This window comes from Mixophyes fleayi, chromosome 4 (assembly GCF_038048845.1).
Source record: "Mixophyes fleayi isolate aMixFle1 chromosome 4, aMixFle1.hap1, whole genome shotgun sequence".
Taxonomy (NCBI): domain Eukaryota; kingdom Metazoa; phylum Chordata; class Amphibia; order Anura; family Limnodynastidae; genus Mixophyes; species Mixophyes fleayi.
Window position 1 is genome coordinate 338,289,861 of NC_134405.1, and position 15,871 is coordinate 338,305,731.

The 15,871-nt window shown below is 44.8% G+C and overlaps 1 protein-coding gene across 1 annotated transcript in view; it reads right to left on the bottom strand.

Annotated features, from left to right (window-relative positions):
* Positions 1-1,378: 1,378 nt before the first annotated feature.
* Positions 1,379-15,871, bottom strand: part of KDM5A (lysine demethylase 5A) — a 29,255-nt gene continuing 14,762 nt past the window's right edge. The window contains 18 exon segments of the mRNA XM_075210598.1: positions 1,379-1,584; positions 1,586-1,776; positions 1,779-1,965; positions 2,061-2,282; positions 2,405-2,557; positions 5,117-5,179; positions 5,181-5,261; positions 7,026-7,577; positions 7,681-7,833; positions 8,258-8,437; positions 8,610-8,748; positions 10,870-11,225; positions 11,500-11,617; positions 12,210-12,360; positions 12,624-12,748; positions 13,595-13,776; positions 13,859-14,053; positions 14,759-14,878. Coding sequence (XP_075066699.1) covers positions 1,471-1,584; positions 1,586-1,776; positions 1,779-1,965; positions 2,061-2,282; positions 2,405-2,557; positions 5,117-5,179; positions 5,181-5,261; positions 7,026-7,577; positions 7,681-7,833; positions 8,258-8,437; positions 8,610-8,748; positions 10,870-11,225; positions 11,500-11,617; positions 12,210-12,360; positions 12,624-12,748; positions 13,595-13,776; positions 13,859-14,053; positions 14,759-14,878 — 3,282 coding nt within the window. The 3' untranslated portion in view covers positions 1,379-1,470.

Here is a 15,871-nt window from a genome sequence, read left to right on the forward strand (position 1 = left end):
TCCATCAATTTTGAAATTTGTGGAGTTTTAATTTTTTTATTTTTCTGGTAGCATACTGGAACAGTGATTATTTTTAGGGCATTAAATAGCGAAGAACAAGAAATAAATTACACTTTGTGCATAATCTTTCCTTCAATATTTACCCTGATTCAACAAGCGACTGTAATAGGGCTCTGGGGTAAACATTTTCCTGATAACAAGAAAATGACAGCCCTATGTACACAAATGCTCAGTGTTCGTGCATCACATGAATGGTATAATGGTATAAGGATATAGAGACGTAGGCTGGCTGCAGTTCTCCATCTATAGGGGAACTACAACTCCCAGCCTGCCTGGGGGCAGGCAGACGCTCTGACTGCAATTAACCCCTTGTAGCTATAACCCCGTGCAACAGGAACCATGGTACGGGCTGGTGACCTGGAAGCTGGTCTATTCTTTCCACTGAAAGAGGATTATATGTACAGTGGAAATCCTGTAAAGTCGGAATAAAAATGCAGATTTTCTTCCCACGAGACCAAGGAACAGAAGCTGCTTGTTATAGAATGGAAGTCTAGAGTATACCGCACTTAAAGGACCACTCAACCAGAATGACAAGTCACTTTTATATTACAGATATACTAGTTCTACAATCAAAAACAGACTTTCTATCAATTCTAATTTCATGGATCCAGAAAAAGTTCAACAGTTGTCAAATGGGGGGGGGGGGGGGGGGGGGGGCACTGACCTCTGGTAACCCCTGGACCGATCACCCTTATAATTACTTCTACTAATGATGGCTATACGTACCATACGAGGGGCTTGGTGGGATGATGGGTGGCTATCTTGGGGCACAACTAACTTCCTGTAGAAATCTAGTAAAAGGAATTTCAAACCTTAACCAACCCTCTGTATGTACAGTATGAGGCCTTTCATATTGGATCAACTCTTTAATACTTCAACTGTAATAACCTTGCTATAGAATGGTCTTTTACCAATCTGCAATGTCATCTTTTGTAGAATCCATTCACGTCTGTCAAAAATTATATTCCACGAAAGCTAATTATATGACCTATGATTTGCTGCTGCTAGGAAAATAAAAGTTAAGCCCATCACCTTCTCTTCACCACCAGGGGGGGAGGGGGGGTTGACGGTGCTCAGCACAGTAAAAGTAATTGTGGGGGCATGACAATTATTGTAATTACCAAGGAAAGGAGGGGGTGGCGAGAGCCCAGGCTTCTATCTTTTCAAATTTATTTAATACATACGGGCTGAACATTTCAGAAGACCAGTAGATATATTAGTTATCTCTAATCTTTGCTTATTACCAACAGACGCAGAAACGTTAATACAATAAGTGGAGAATATTATATATTTGCATATAGGGGGAAGAAAGAGTTTGTAGATAAATGGTAAATAATATATTTGGGGCTTTTAGTAACTGAGGGAATCTGGATTAGAAAATCGCCCACGACACAGAAGGGGGACAAGAGGTTACACAACATATAGTATTAAAAAAAGGGGACAGAACATGCTGAACCGACACACGTCTGTCCTGCACCTGCGCACCTCCCTCACCTTGTCCTTGCAAGGGCGCTGGCAGTTCTGGCGCAGCACATATCGCGTTCTCGTCGTCCGAGTCTTCTGCCCCAGACCAGTCGTACTTTGAGGGGATGTCCAAAATCTTCTTCTCTCTCTTCTTCTCATTGATGTCTTTGCCCATTTCTGCTTTAGCGGCTGCGGCTTTCTCCTTCTTCCTCTTCCGCTCCTCCTCTTTGGCCAGTCTCTTGGCGAGCTGCTCAGCTCCTTGGCCTTGTCATGTCCCAGCTTCAGCTTCTTCTTTTTGGTCTTATCCAGCTTCTTCAGCTCCTTGGACCTCTGCTTACCCTCCGAGAAGAATTGCTCTGCTCGCTCCAATTTCCGCTTACGTTTCTTCTCAGAGGAATCTCTACTCTTCAGTTTCAAAGGCTTCTCGTCCAGGCTATCATCCTTTGAAAGAGAACAACATGGGTGAAGACTTCATTAAGTCTGACAAACCCATTAACGGGCAAAAATGTATGCCCCGAGGCAACCAACCCCCATACCTCCATAACATGCAGGAACCTCTCTTCTGATGGTGGATGTGTGGCCTGCAAAATCCGCCAGATGTGTTGCGTCTCATCGAGCGACACCTCCAGCAGGTCCCCCAACATCATGAGCTCTTCTAGGTGACATTTTGCTCCAGGAGACAACTCTAGGACAGGGGGCTCCAGACTTCGAGGAACTAGAGGGGTCTTCCGCGGCTGCTTCCCGTGGGTTTCCTGTAGCTTTGACAAACGAAGGAGTGAGGTCATTGCTCGTTACCGCCAAGGTCTACAATGCTGGCGAGATACATTAGTCAAGAAATAAACGCAGCATATTATAGATCTTGGCCCTGCTCACCTTGCACACAGCTCTTGGAGGCTGAAGAGTAGGCATGTTCAGAACAGAAAGAGGGGGCTGCCCACATGTGAGTGACAACTTCCTCCGATTTAATGGGTATCTCCTCATCCCAGAACAGGTTGGGCTCCAGACTGCTGGACGACTTGATGCTGCCGGTGTCCTGGGAAACAAGATTAGAGAATTACTGCAAATATGATTTAATGTCATGTAACCAAGACCATGTATATGGTGACAGGTGGCACTGGGATAATGTCACGTGGAGACATTAGTTCAGGAGAGATGAGATTCATTTTAATGAACTAAAACTAAGAATAAACCTTCCCCCTCCCCAATTGCCCAATCACACGCTTCTTCTGACCTCTGTACACCGTTGTTTTAGAAGGAAGGTCTATGCTGGGGACAGACTATGTGATACGCTGTGAACGGCTCTAGTAGAAAGACAGCAGCACTTGGGCTGGTTGGGGTCCAGAACGGGTGGTCAGTAAGATGTAACAGTTAAGGATACAGATCTTCATTGTGGAGTAAGATCTGTCAATTTTGTCTTAGAACTCAAATATCACCTAACAGGTGATTGAGGACAATTTATGAAAACTGGAGCGCAGAATACTACAATACACTGTAACCGTTACAGCGTTTTCCTTCTCTAAACCAGTGATGGGCAACCAGATACACTCGGGGGCCGCATGGTGTTCATTGGCATTAAGAAAGTCAACAAACCTGGAGGGGACTTTATTAAGTGTATATCAAAGGAAGAATCCAAATTCATCTTTAAGATGAAAACCCTTGTGCCAGAAGGGCTCAACATTGATTTTTGAGCTAGGACAATTTCTTTGAGGGCCTATCACCCACAAAATAAGTATCCATTCCACCTCCCAATATTTGTGCTAAAAGATGGGTAAATTCATATCCTCTTGTTGATATAATTATTGTATACCTGTTGAAGTAGAATGATATATCGGGGGCTGTTTTTTAGTATCTTTAGCTTAGTTTATTTCCAGATCAACGTTTTGAGTGAGATCCAGCATTGTTGAACACTGTTAAATCGCTGGCCCCATAAGGAGAACATATTTTCACTATATGAACTATCCAGCTGTCAGTATGACCATTAATCAGCAATGGAGTACTATGGTGCAAGATCCACCGTTATCAAGTACCAGCCTCATATTTTAAATGACATTTTGCTCAATTGTGCATTCAATCTAACTTATTACAGTACATTTTATGTGGAAACAGTTTGTTTTGGAATAGGGCACTGTATATATTTATTCACCAAGCGGCATAAACTGCAGTCAAAAAGAATAAAGAATCTGAGCTTTCCCATTGGATGAGATATCCGTCCATCACAACAACCAACCTATGGCAAGACGAAGATGCACAACCAATAAGTGACAACCCACCGGAAGTGAGGTCTATTTAAAACCCCAGGACTTTCTTCACTCTTACTACAATCCCTGAGGAAGCCAACAGGGCGAAACGCGTTGGTTTGATACACCCATCACTTACCAGACGATTCCCGAACAACACGCACACCCCTGTGGATACAATTCATTATCACTATATCAGTTCTACCCAAACCGTCGCATGCGCAACACATCCCGGAAGAGTCGGGACACCCATTTAGCATTAGGACGCTAAGTGTCCCCACGGTAACCAGCCAGAGGCGTGCAGAAGGGAACCAGGTACACGGAGGATATACCGCAGCTAATCTGTAGCCCTGTAAGAACAAAGGGTAAGTCCGTTTACCACCCTTTTATCTGGTTGTTGCCCGTGGGATCCACCTTCCCAAGCGTTATCCAGGACGGAATCCTACATCCAGCACTTGCACTAGGACTGGCATTGATAGCCTTACAAGACTGACATTTGGTTGTAATTTTGTTGTTATTTCCCATGGGACTTTCTATTCTGTGGACAATTTCCCAATACTGACATCTACAAAGATCACAGTTTATTGACAAACTGTTGGTCCGGACTGCTACTATACAAGCGGCATCATTGTGGTATCACTGTGGTATTTTATTCCACGTAATTTGCATTTGTGGCCATTTCACCTTTACTCTTATCTGCTTATGTATGTTAATACTTTGTCATCTAATATGGATATAAATTTCCACATTGTTTACTGTAATGGCTTTTGAGTTGCAACTCACCATTTTTGTAATTAATAAATGATTATTACTTATGTTCACTCTGTCAGCAACATTATCTCACAAGCGCCCAGGATTGTATATTTTTTGGCATTGATCAACAGGGTTGAGCTACCCTTTACCCTTTACTTCATCCCTGCCCCCCCACCCTTCCATCCAGTCGCCAATTCCCCGTCCCTAGTGGCTGCTACACCAACATCTCGTATAGGGAGCGCTGAACTAATCCCACTATCTATACCTATCTGTAATAACCTATGAACAGGCATGGTAAAACGAATGCTATAAGACAGTGTTGGCTAATCTGTGGCACTCCAGGTGTTGTGAAACTACAAGTCCTAGCATGCTTTGCCAATATATAGCAGCTTATTGCTGGAAGGGTATGCTGGGACTTATAGTTTCACAACACCTGGAGTTGCCACAAGTTAGGCAAGCCTGTTATAAGATCTGACAATACAGCAAGAAGGACCATACATTCTTCATGGAAGGTGACGATTTTTCTGTTCCATTTACAGCGAGATACTAAAATGTTGCCCGAGGCTACTACACGGTATTAACACAGCTTATTCCAGCGCTACCTTCACGTCGTAACCGTACGTCTCCCGGATATCTTCGTCCGAGTCCGTCTCTTCATCATCGTCAATCCAGAGGCGGCTGCGGAGACGACGTCACGCTGGACATCCCGCGACTGAAGGAACCCTGCTGGAAGATGGGCAGGTGACCCTGCAATGCCGAGATACGAGCAGTGGAACTAATTATACTTTATACTATTCCTTCAATATCAGAACAACGATGAATATTAATAAAATGATTTAGAAATAGTTCATTGAAACAAATATGACTGCACTAGACAACCAGTAAGAGACAATTGTAATAAATTAAAAGGCACTAGTGACATACCGTTGTATTTAAAATAGTAACATTTATTACAAAAAGTATCGGTTAAAAACAGGTAAATAAGAATAGTTCACTGCAATTAAGCACATTGATTAATACACGGTGCGTAGAAAACTATCAGCTTGTAGCCGTAATGGAGCTCCTAAGGCTTCAGAATAATGTATCCCAGATACTGCAAATAGATCTATGAAATGAATGAATAAACCCACAAACTACTCCAAGGACATAAGTGATGAATGATGCTGAACAGAAACAAAGTTAGTATCACTGTGTCCAACTACCGAGTGACATAAACAACGATCTCGACACTGATGTTATAAAGTGTCAAACACGATGTCCCGATTCTTAACTGCAGTGAACTATTCTTATTTGTCTGCTACGGTTTTAAATACAACGGTATGTGACTAGAGCCTTTTAATTTACTGCAATTGTTTCTTACTGATTGTCTAGCGCAGTCATATTTGTTTCTATGATATTTTTCTATTTCGGAGATTCTACAATCTTCATTGACAGCTGCTGCCAAATCAGTTTAGCATTTATATTAAGCATTAGCGCCATTAGGGTGTAATCTCTACAGTAAGTCTGCGGTGCAGATAATATATATCCCATTGTCTGCACAACAGACAAATCTAGGGGTATATCTACTAAACTGCGGGTTTAGAAAAAAGTGGAGATGTTGCCTATAGCAACCAATCAGATTCTAGCTGTCATTTTGTAGAATGTACTAAATAAATGAGAACAAGAATCTGTTTGGTTGCTATAGGCAACATCTCCACTTTTTTTTAAAAACCTGCAGTTTAGTAAATATACCCCTAGAGTTTGAGAATTTGGCAATCGCCATATTTCTACTGTGAACGTCTGTCCTACATCCTCGACCACTGAACTGGATTATTATATAAACTGCCCTATTCCAGCTGCACAAACTCCTAAGGAACATTCACTGCTTTCATATGGGGGTGTGAGCAGAAGGACCAATGAGAAGCTGCAATGTCCACAATTGGGACTTCTCATTGGTCCTCTGGCTCACACCTCTTTCCAAGAGTCACACGGCACCCGTTTTCAGTCCTTACGGAGCCGTCCCCTAGAGAGGGGGGGGGGGGGGGGGGAGTACCATAGTGGTAAGGTAAATGGTTACCGACAATATGGACCCTACTCGTGTGTAATGACCAGTATTCAGAATACTATAAGCTGGTATCGACCACCCTTCAATGTCAGCTGAGACTGTCTGACATCAGTAAAACCCAAGGTGCTATAAAGCGTGGAACCCGCAGAAAAGCATCCAAGTGAGAACAATGGGTAACAGAGTAAACTTTGTGTCCTATTGGATGATGCAGTAGTCTCAACACAATTCGAAACGGACCTCCATCAATTACGAACACAAAGATTGCTCGTCTATTTAAAAATGCCTGTGGATCAGGCTCCATAAGTATATATGTTAGTTACCAGGGGGAGGGGGGGAATTATGGGATCCAAACGGCAGAACTCAGGGGCTTGGAGATATACGACTAAAATGAGCGACAAGCCTGCATTAAGACATCATTATGACCTTGTGACCTATAATCAGGACAGAACCCATCCCTTAGTGCTCACCTGTAGATCGGGGTTGGCCGCGGCTTTCTGCAGCTCCGCGCTAATGATTTTCTCAGTCTTCTCCCTCGCCGCCTGCTCCACCATACGCTGACTCAGCACAGAAAGCTTGGCCAGCGCACAAGACAGTTCTTCGGTGGCCAGCGCTTGCCGCGCTCGGTCCTGCCAGCTCATAGCGCGTTCCGTCAGGCACTGCAGCGCCTCCCCCTCCGGCAGCCGCACCGGCAGTTTCTGCAGCGACACGAGCAGCGACAGGATAGTTTCCAATCTTGGCCGGCGGGAACGCATGCACTGCGTGCACAGGAACTTAACGTCCTTGGATTGCGAGCTGCTGCCCTTTTTCTGGGAGCTGGTTTTGGGAAGGGGCACGCACGTGCTGTGGAACCAGTCCTTGCACAGTTCACATTGTAACATGAAGCCGCTGGCAGCTTTGCGGCAGATGCAGAACCGAACCTCCTCGATACGATCCACCATGGTCATCTTGGCCAGATTAGCAGCTCGCAGCGACCGCATAGCATCCACCTCCTTGTGCTCCAGATCCTTAAATACAGCAACCTGCCCCGGGGGAGAGGAGAATTATCACATGTTGCAAAATATTCATTAATGTGTCACAGATAGGGTTTCTCTTTAGATAGAGTCTCTTTACAAAAGCCATTACCACAGAAGCCGTGTCTCGCGGCTCCTCCAAGGGTTCTTCTAGCTCACTCATGGAATCCAGGTCCAAGTCCTTCTCCTCCATCAGCTCTTTAACTTTCCTCCGCTTACTCCGACCACTCCCGTAAATACCGATATCACTACGGGGACTTAGCACCTATGTAAGACACAAGAGGAGGTCACCGGGGAGCCAGTCTTAGAGAAATTGAGGAGAAGAGCCGAGAAAAAGTACTTGTAACATTCACAAATGTGTCCAGGGGCTGAAGACAGAGCTCTACAGAACATCAATATTGTTACCTATCTGATCGCAGTACATTTATTATTTCGTCAGCCATTAGAGGTCATTAGCGGCTTTCACGTTTTTAACAAAAGCACATGGGAAGTCAGTCGTGCATAAATTAATTTCTTCCCCCACAGAACAAAAGCTATTTTAGACATCAGGTTCCTGATATTAACAGCGGGATCATTGTTCGTCTGAAGTTAAATTACTCTTCAGAGGAAGCCTGAAGAGTAAATCTTAATGGCTGCAGACAAACGGAGACCGGTCAGGTGACCAGACCGAGGACCAGCACCTCTCTCACCTGTAGTAATGTGTAGCTTGAGTTCTTCTTGAGGAAAGTCCTGCCTGTACGTTCTCGCCAGGCTCGAGCGGCTGCCACTTGAGATTCTAGCTGGGGGAGGGCATCGAGACGCACGGGAATGGGGCGTCCTTTGCTCAGCAAGCTCTCCAGGTACTCCAGGTAGGCGTAGTGACTGCCACTCTGCAGGGACAAAATGACCATCAAGTCTTACATCTGCAATATGTGTGTCTCCAAGTGCTACTGGATTTATGAGGAGCTTCTGTGATAAAGGTCATGGTTATTATGTAGTGTATGTGATTAAAAGTTGTGCTATCTGCTTTACACCATTACACAGCTAGGGGGCGGTATTTACCTGAATTGCTTCTACTTTCGAGGTCCAGTCCTTGGCTCTCTGCAGAGCCTCCTTCAGTGCCAGCACGTTGGGCAGATAAGCCTGGATGTTCTTCGCCTCGGCCAGAATGCTTTCTAGACTGGGCACACTATGCTGAGGCCTGGTGGCAGAGGGGGGAGACAATCACACAAGCTGCCAAAACACATACCTTATACAGAGAAGGGCCATTTACAATAGCCGGCAATACGCAGGCCCACAGTGTATATGTCATTTTGTGATGTATGCACCTATTTCTGCTTGATGGACGAATGAGCCTTAGTTTGCAAGTTGTGGGAGGTTCCCGTAATCGCTTGTGAGCAAAATGTAAACATTGAAACCTTTTAACGGGGTCATCCAAAAGTGAGTGGGCACAGCTATATATTGGCGGATCTACTTCTGCTGACATGCTCTTTCCCATCTAGAGGTGTAATCCTAAAAACAGCATTTCCATTGAGGAACTTCCCAAAAGCTGAATGTGGACGCGTACCTCCGAACGTGTGAGGGGGACAATTAGGGGAATTCTCTGCGCATATACGGTTAGTAAATGTTACCCAACTACAATCTGCCTCTTTCACTCATTACAGCTTATTAATATATAGAGAAAAAGATACATTTCAAATCCATTTATTTCAGGCTTATTGAGAGCTTGAGATTAAGGGAGCAAGAAATTGAAAGTTGATTGAGCAACTTCCATTTCTGTATTGTTTAAGAGGCATGTTGGTATCAGTAGCTGATGGGGAACGCTGGTCCTCTATTGCCTTTAGGAGGCTGCTGGGGTACCTCTTGGTAATTAGCTCTTCATTTAAAAACAGGTACACCCAGTATATAGAGACTTATTATTTAGCGTTAGGACCACCCTACTAGCAGAAGCGCCTTGACAGGGCGGGTGGCTTACCATGAATTTGCAAATGTGTGTAACTGAGATTTCTGCATTATATGTACCCCTAGAACAGCAGCTCTCTTACTGGCTCACAGCAGTGTGCTGGGGGATATTTCTCTGTATTTCCACCGTTCAGGATACCCCCACCCTTTCAAGCACCTGCAGTGAATCTATAAATTGATTGAGCAACTTCCACTTCTGTATACGTGAGAGATGCAAGACGACAACAGGGGTGGGTACAAGCTTGCATTAAAATGCTCTCAATCCTAAGAGAGAAGCCAACCCCCCACGGTGATTCTAGCCCAAATTGTTCACAAATTAAATAACACTTTTTTTTTTTGGTTTTAATCCTTGATGTTTACTACTTGAAACTCCACCATCTCTCAGATGATGCCGATACCCTTTTATTATTTCACCTTTATTATTTTTGTTTCTTGAAAACCTGTTTTATGTTAGCGCTGCGATAGCTCGATAGGAGACCCCTGGCATGTTTGGTGGAGATGCCGGAAGCTCCATCTATATTGGAAGGAGGCGAGTAAAATCTACAAGGAGATATTAGGTGAGGAGGTGGCGGAAGACCCAGATTTTTGGATTCTAAATACGATTAAGACTCCAATTTATTCATATAAGAAATCCTTCCAATGCGGCGAAGGCAGTTATTCCAGTCAAGTGGAAATATACTACTCCGCCATCTGTGGAGGATTGGTTCCATAGACTAGACTTCTATATGTTTATGGAAGGTACAACTTTGGCTGCAGTAGACAGAAATGCAGAGTTCACCGCCGTTTAGTCGGCTTAACTTTAAAGATTGACACAAATAGAAGTTATTTTATCTAAATCTATCTCTGTTAACCTGAGCACAGGTCAACTCTTCCCTTCTTTACCATCCCTCCATCTTTAATTTCCCCCTCCCTTTCCATGTTTTTTTTTCTTAAAAAGTTTAAAACGATAAGTTTATAGTTACACTATTCTTTGACTGCTCTTCCTGAAAATGTATTAACGTCAACCTTAAAAAAAAAAAAACCCAGAAAAACCCCTTGTGTTTTATTGAAAGAGTTTTGTATTAAATAAACAACAGACTCTTGGAACCACCGTACAGTCAGAGGGGACTGTTTATAACTTTGGCTTTGACAAATACTGCAGCAGTTGTTCCGCATATAAAAAACAAAAAAAAAATAAAAAAAAAATTCACTGAATTGTCACTAATACGTCATTATTTGGAGTTGCCCAGTACTAGTGACATAAGCTCCCCTGAAATGTTACGGTCTAAAATAAAGCATAGGCTTGTCGCTTGTTTACCACCTGCAGTACGATAGTTGCCCTCTCCGTGGTACAACAAGACAGTGTTTGAGTGTCACTTACCTGACCAGCAGACAAGCTTTGGCCTTCTCCTCCCACCTCTCCGACACCGTGAGCAGCTCCTGGAGTTCCGCCATCGCTTTCTCCACGGCGTGATGTGGAGCCAGACCCACCCCGGAATCTATCAGTTTCTTCATCACATCCAAGGTGACCTTGTGGGGGTCAGAAAGAGTCTGGCGCACCTCGTCCAACCACCGAGCCTGCAGCAACTCCTGCTTCAAGCGAGGCAGCTCCGGGAGCTCCACGTACAGGTTGGACCCCAGATCGATGAGCGCCTGAAGCTTGCTGGAGTCCGGAACTTCATCGGACATCGCTTCCTGAGCACGCTCGTGAAACTCCTCCACGTCGTCCAGCAGATTCTACACAACACACAGAAAAGACATCACAGCTTCTTCATAAATCACACACAACACATCTGCTGCGGGAAACACCCCAAATGGCTCTGCTAAAACCATTGATAGATCTGCAGCGTTGTGAAAAGGAATCTTATCACATTACAGTGAACTATGACAACATCATGGAAGAGAGCAAAATAAACCCTGTTACATCCACATATAAAACAGGACAATCACTTCCCATCTACAAACCTCCCCTTTATATGGATAATGCATCATACAAACAGGACATGCTCACCTTGACCTGCCGGGCCTGTGTGATGATACACGGCAGGCTAAACAGCTGATGAACAAAGGCTTTAAGCTCCTCCATAGTCAGTTTAGTCCGAGTCTTCCCAGGGTCCTGAATAAGCTTGCTGTAGAAACAACAAGTGTAAGCATTAGTCAGCGACTGATAACACAGAAACAATAGTCCTGCAGGTAAGAATAAATAATTGGTTTCTCCAAGACACCTTGAATGCTGCATTTACTTATAAAACCATAGAAAAGAACAATTGTGCTAATCCCTAGGGGAGGGCAATAGAGACTGATCATAAAACAGAAGAAGGAAGACCAGACTACAAATATTTTTACCCCTCTCAAGCTTAGTAACAATGAGCCCACCCCCCATCCCTAGGCCACGCACGCCTTTTCAGAAGCCCTATTTCTCCACTTACTGCCCAATGCCCGGATTTCCAGCCAGGATAGTGTGTGCTTGCTCAGCTGAGTGACACCTGCCCGTCCCTCGTCCGGTCTATACATCGGATGTCGGAGGAGCGGAACGTCTGCGCTAAAGTTCTCCTCTGACCAAGTCCTGTTGGCGTATGTAAGCAACCATGTGCTTTTCTGACCATGGTTCTCTTACGGAGCTCTGATACCATCCCCCCCACCACCTACCCTTCAAGACCTTCTGTGATAACTGAACCAACATATAATTGTCCAAGGTGCAGAATGATAAAATAATCTCACTTGTGCTTCTGCTTTTTGGTGAGCAGCAACTGAGCGACGGAGGCGCATGTTTCGGCCTCTTTTACGGCGTCCCTGAGCCGCCGATACAACTCATTCTCAGGGAATTTCCGGTCCTCTGCATCCTCCAGCATCACCTTCAACTCAATGATATCTACCAAGAACAAAGACACCAAAGCGGATAAAGTCAGTGCTGTCTAACATTGCTGAATTTTACTACTTTTATCGTATAAAAACTGTACTCGGAAAGTGACTTTAGAATCTGGTTGGTTGCTATGGGCAACAGAGTCTTTTCCTGTGCACTGGATTGTATAAACTAACTTCTGCGGAGAGGCACTTCTATTACTGCAGCTTCCGCACAATAACCCCATTCTAATCCCACCACTACGTCTCCTCTCTGAGTAAACGCGGACGTACCTTTCTTGTGATTGAGGCTGGCAGTCAGCGCTTCCGTAACACGACTGACCCACGTATCGTACGACTGTGCCCTCGACTTCACTCCGTACAGCAAGGTGGGGAAATCTTCAAGTGAATATCGGATCCTAGTTCCAGAAAACAGAAGGTGAAGTTACAGCTTTCAGTGGCAAATGGCTGTGTGACTGAGACAAAAGACATTTTATGACAATAGGCGTTATGGGACCGCAGCGCCATTAGTTCTACAAATTCTATATTTACTGACTGGGGGCTCCCGTATGGTTTTGTTCTGTACATACCAATAGCAAAAATAGATCCTAGCAAAGGGATAGACTGCACTCTCAGTGATGTCACTGGTTCCTAGTGAATGGATAGGCTGCCCTCTCAGTGATGTCACTGGTTCCTAGTGAAGGGATAGGCTGCCCTCTCAGTGATGTCACTGGTTCCTAGTGACTGGATAGGTTGCCCTCTCAGTGATGTCACTGGTTCCTAGTGAATGGATAGGCTGCCCTCTCAGTGATGTCACTGGTTCCTAGTGAATGGATAGGCTGCCCTCTCAGTGATGTCACTGGTTCCTAGTGAAGGGATAGGCTGCCCTCTCAGTGATGTCACTGGTTCCTAGTGAAGGGATAGGCTGCCCTCTCAGTGATGTCACTGGTTCCTAGTGAAGGGATAGGCTGCACTCTCAGTAATGTCACTGGTTCCTAGTGACTGGATAGGCTGCACTCTCAGTAATGTCACTGGTTCCTAGTGACTGGATAGGCTGCACTCTCCGTGATGTCACTGGTTCCTAGTGAAGGGATAGGCTGCACTCTCAGTGATGTCACTGGTTCCTAATAAATGGATAGGCTGCACTCTCAGTGATGTCACTGGTTCCTAATGAGTGGATAGGCTGCACAGGGAAAAGTTGATCAGAATTTTCTCTTCCCCCCCCCCTGATGGCCATTGGTTTCCTTTTGACAATCTGTCTTTACCTGAGACACTTGCTCTCCATGGGGCATTCACACAGCTCCCCTGGGTGATAGAGACACACTAATCTGTCGGAGCTGCAGTTGCACGTCAGGGCAGAGAGGAAGCAGGTGGTTCTACAAGAGCAGCATTGTCTCTCGTCATCTGGGACAAGTTCGAAGACCTCCTCTTCTGACTGCTGAACCCCCTGAGAGACAACAACAGTTCTTACATGCTCAGATTTACATGTACAATGTGTGCGATATAAAAACACCAAAGCCCATCCTCACCAGCTGTATGACGGACTCCCGCAGCCTGGTCTCCTCCTCAATCATTACGGTCATCTCTTTGCACACGGCAGCTGCCAATCCAACGTCCAGGCACTCAGGATCAGCTGCCATCTTGAAGATCAGCTCCTCGTGGGAGAAGACGCAGTGCCTCCTTAGCCGGCGGTAATGATTCACACACTGCCGTCCAAGAGGAAGCTGACAGAGTACAGAAACGTCATAAAGTTGGGGGGAGGGCAGCCCAAAAACTTTGGCTACTAAATCCAAACCCACATGGGCCAAAGTGAACCTGTTGCCTACACAGGGGAACACGGCTACTTACTGGGATAACCCAATAGCGAATTGATGCGTTCATATGACTAATACCTCACCCTGCAGTGATGTCATCACTTCTTGCGCAATATTGGTTCAACCCAAAAAAAGTCAGATGCTTGGTTGTATAGGGAGAGGAATCAGTGGCAGAAAGAAGTAATAATACCACTGTATAGGTCATTGGTGCGGCCTCATCTAGATACTGTGTTCAGTTCTGGAGGCCATATCTCCAGAAGGATATAAATACATTACAGACTGTACAAAGAAGGGTAACTATAATGGTGCATGGCCTACAGCACAATCCGGAAAGACTAAAAGATCTTATTATGCGCGTTACTAAATTTCACCCCTAAAGGGCCATAAGCAAACAACATGGGACACATGGCTTTAGAATGAACGCTGCAACACTTTGTAATTCTAAAATATAAGAACATTCTAATCTTAGCCATATAAACAAACGGAAAAAAACTAAAGCGACTAAACAACATAAAATTATCATTTTATAATAGATACTTGTTGAATGTAAGGTATAGATCTAGGAATTGGCTCCAAGCGAGCTTACAGTAGACGGAGCAATCCAGCCAGACGTACCCAATCAGCGGTGCAAAAGTTCACCGCCTCTGCAAAGTTGTACCCTTGGTTGAAGCCAGAGTGATACGCACGGGGGAAGGTGACGACAAACTCCCCGGCGCACTGGTTGGTCCTGTAAACCTGCGAACGAGATCAAAAATCAGAGATTAATATCAGATATAGATCTGCACAGATGCAATTGTCCGCAGACCTAGAACGCACTGGTCACATTACATACATCAAACAGCCCTTACTTAGATTTAGTGTAGAGCGTGGCAGGTTTAGACAGGAGTATACGTTATAGAATACGAGTAGTAGTAGCTAGGACAATGATATTGTAGCATTTTCTTGCACAATTTATTATTATTATTAATTTTTATTTATAGGGCGTCACTAGCTATCCGTAGCGCCGTACAGGGACAGACAGAAACACGATACAGGGTGAGACAGCATGGTACAGTAACAAAAAGCACAGTAACTCAGAAGCTCGATGTACAGCTAGATGAGAGGCGAGAGCCCCCAGCGGGGTAGAGAAAGGGGTAGAAGGGCAGGAGGACCTCACGGAAGAGACAAGGAGCTGGAGAGCAGAGTTAAGGTGGTGGAGAAGGAGAGGAGGCCCTGCTCGAAGGAGCGTACAATCTAAGGGGAGGGTAGGACGTACAGAGACGCAATGGTAAGAGGAGGGAATGGGGAGAACAGAGGCTGAGACGGAGAGGAGGGGAGAGGAGAATGAAAAGGAGGGAGGTAAGAGGGGGACAGGAGAGAGGGCAGGAGTGGGAGGGGGGTAGGGGGACACAGGGAGGAGTTCAATTAGGTGGGGGACTGGAGGGCTTTAAGGAAAAGGTGGGTTTAAGGAAATGGTTGGTTTAGTGGGTTTAATTTAGTTTTTTTTTAACTGGGAGAAGTACTGATAACACAAATTCAGAGGTCTTGTACACACAATAGAAGTTGTAATTCCAGTATTCCAATATTGGCAGGTTATGGAATCAGCCTTGACGCCTTTCTGTGCGCACAGCACTTTCATCAGAAGGACACAAGTTTGTCCTGCTACTTCAATATCATATACATTGTAATGTAACCACGCATATATTTCATGCAATTGTGTTTCTTTTATCAAGGTTTTTAAATCTAAAT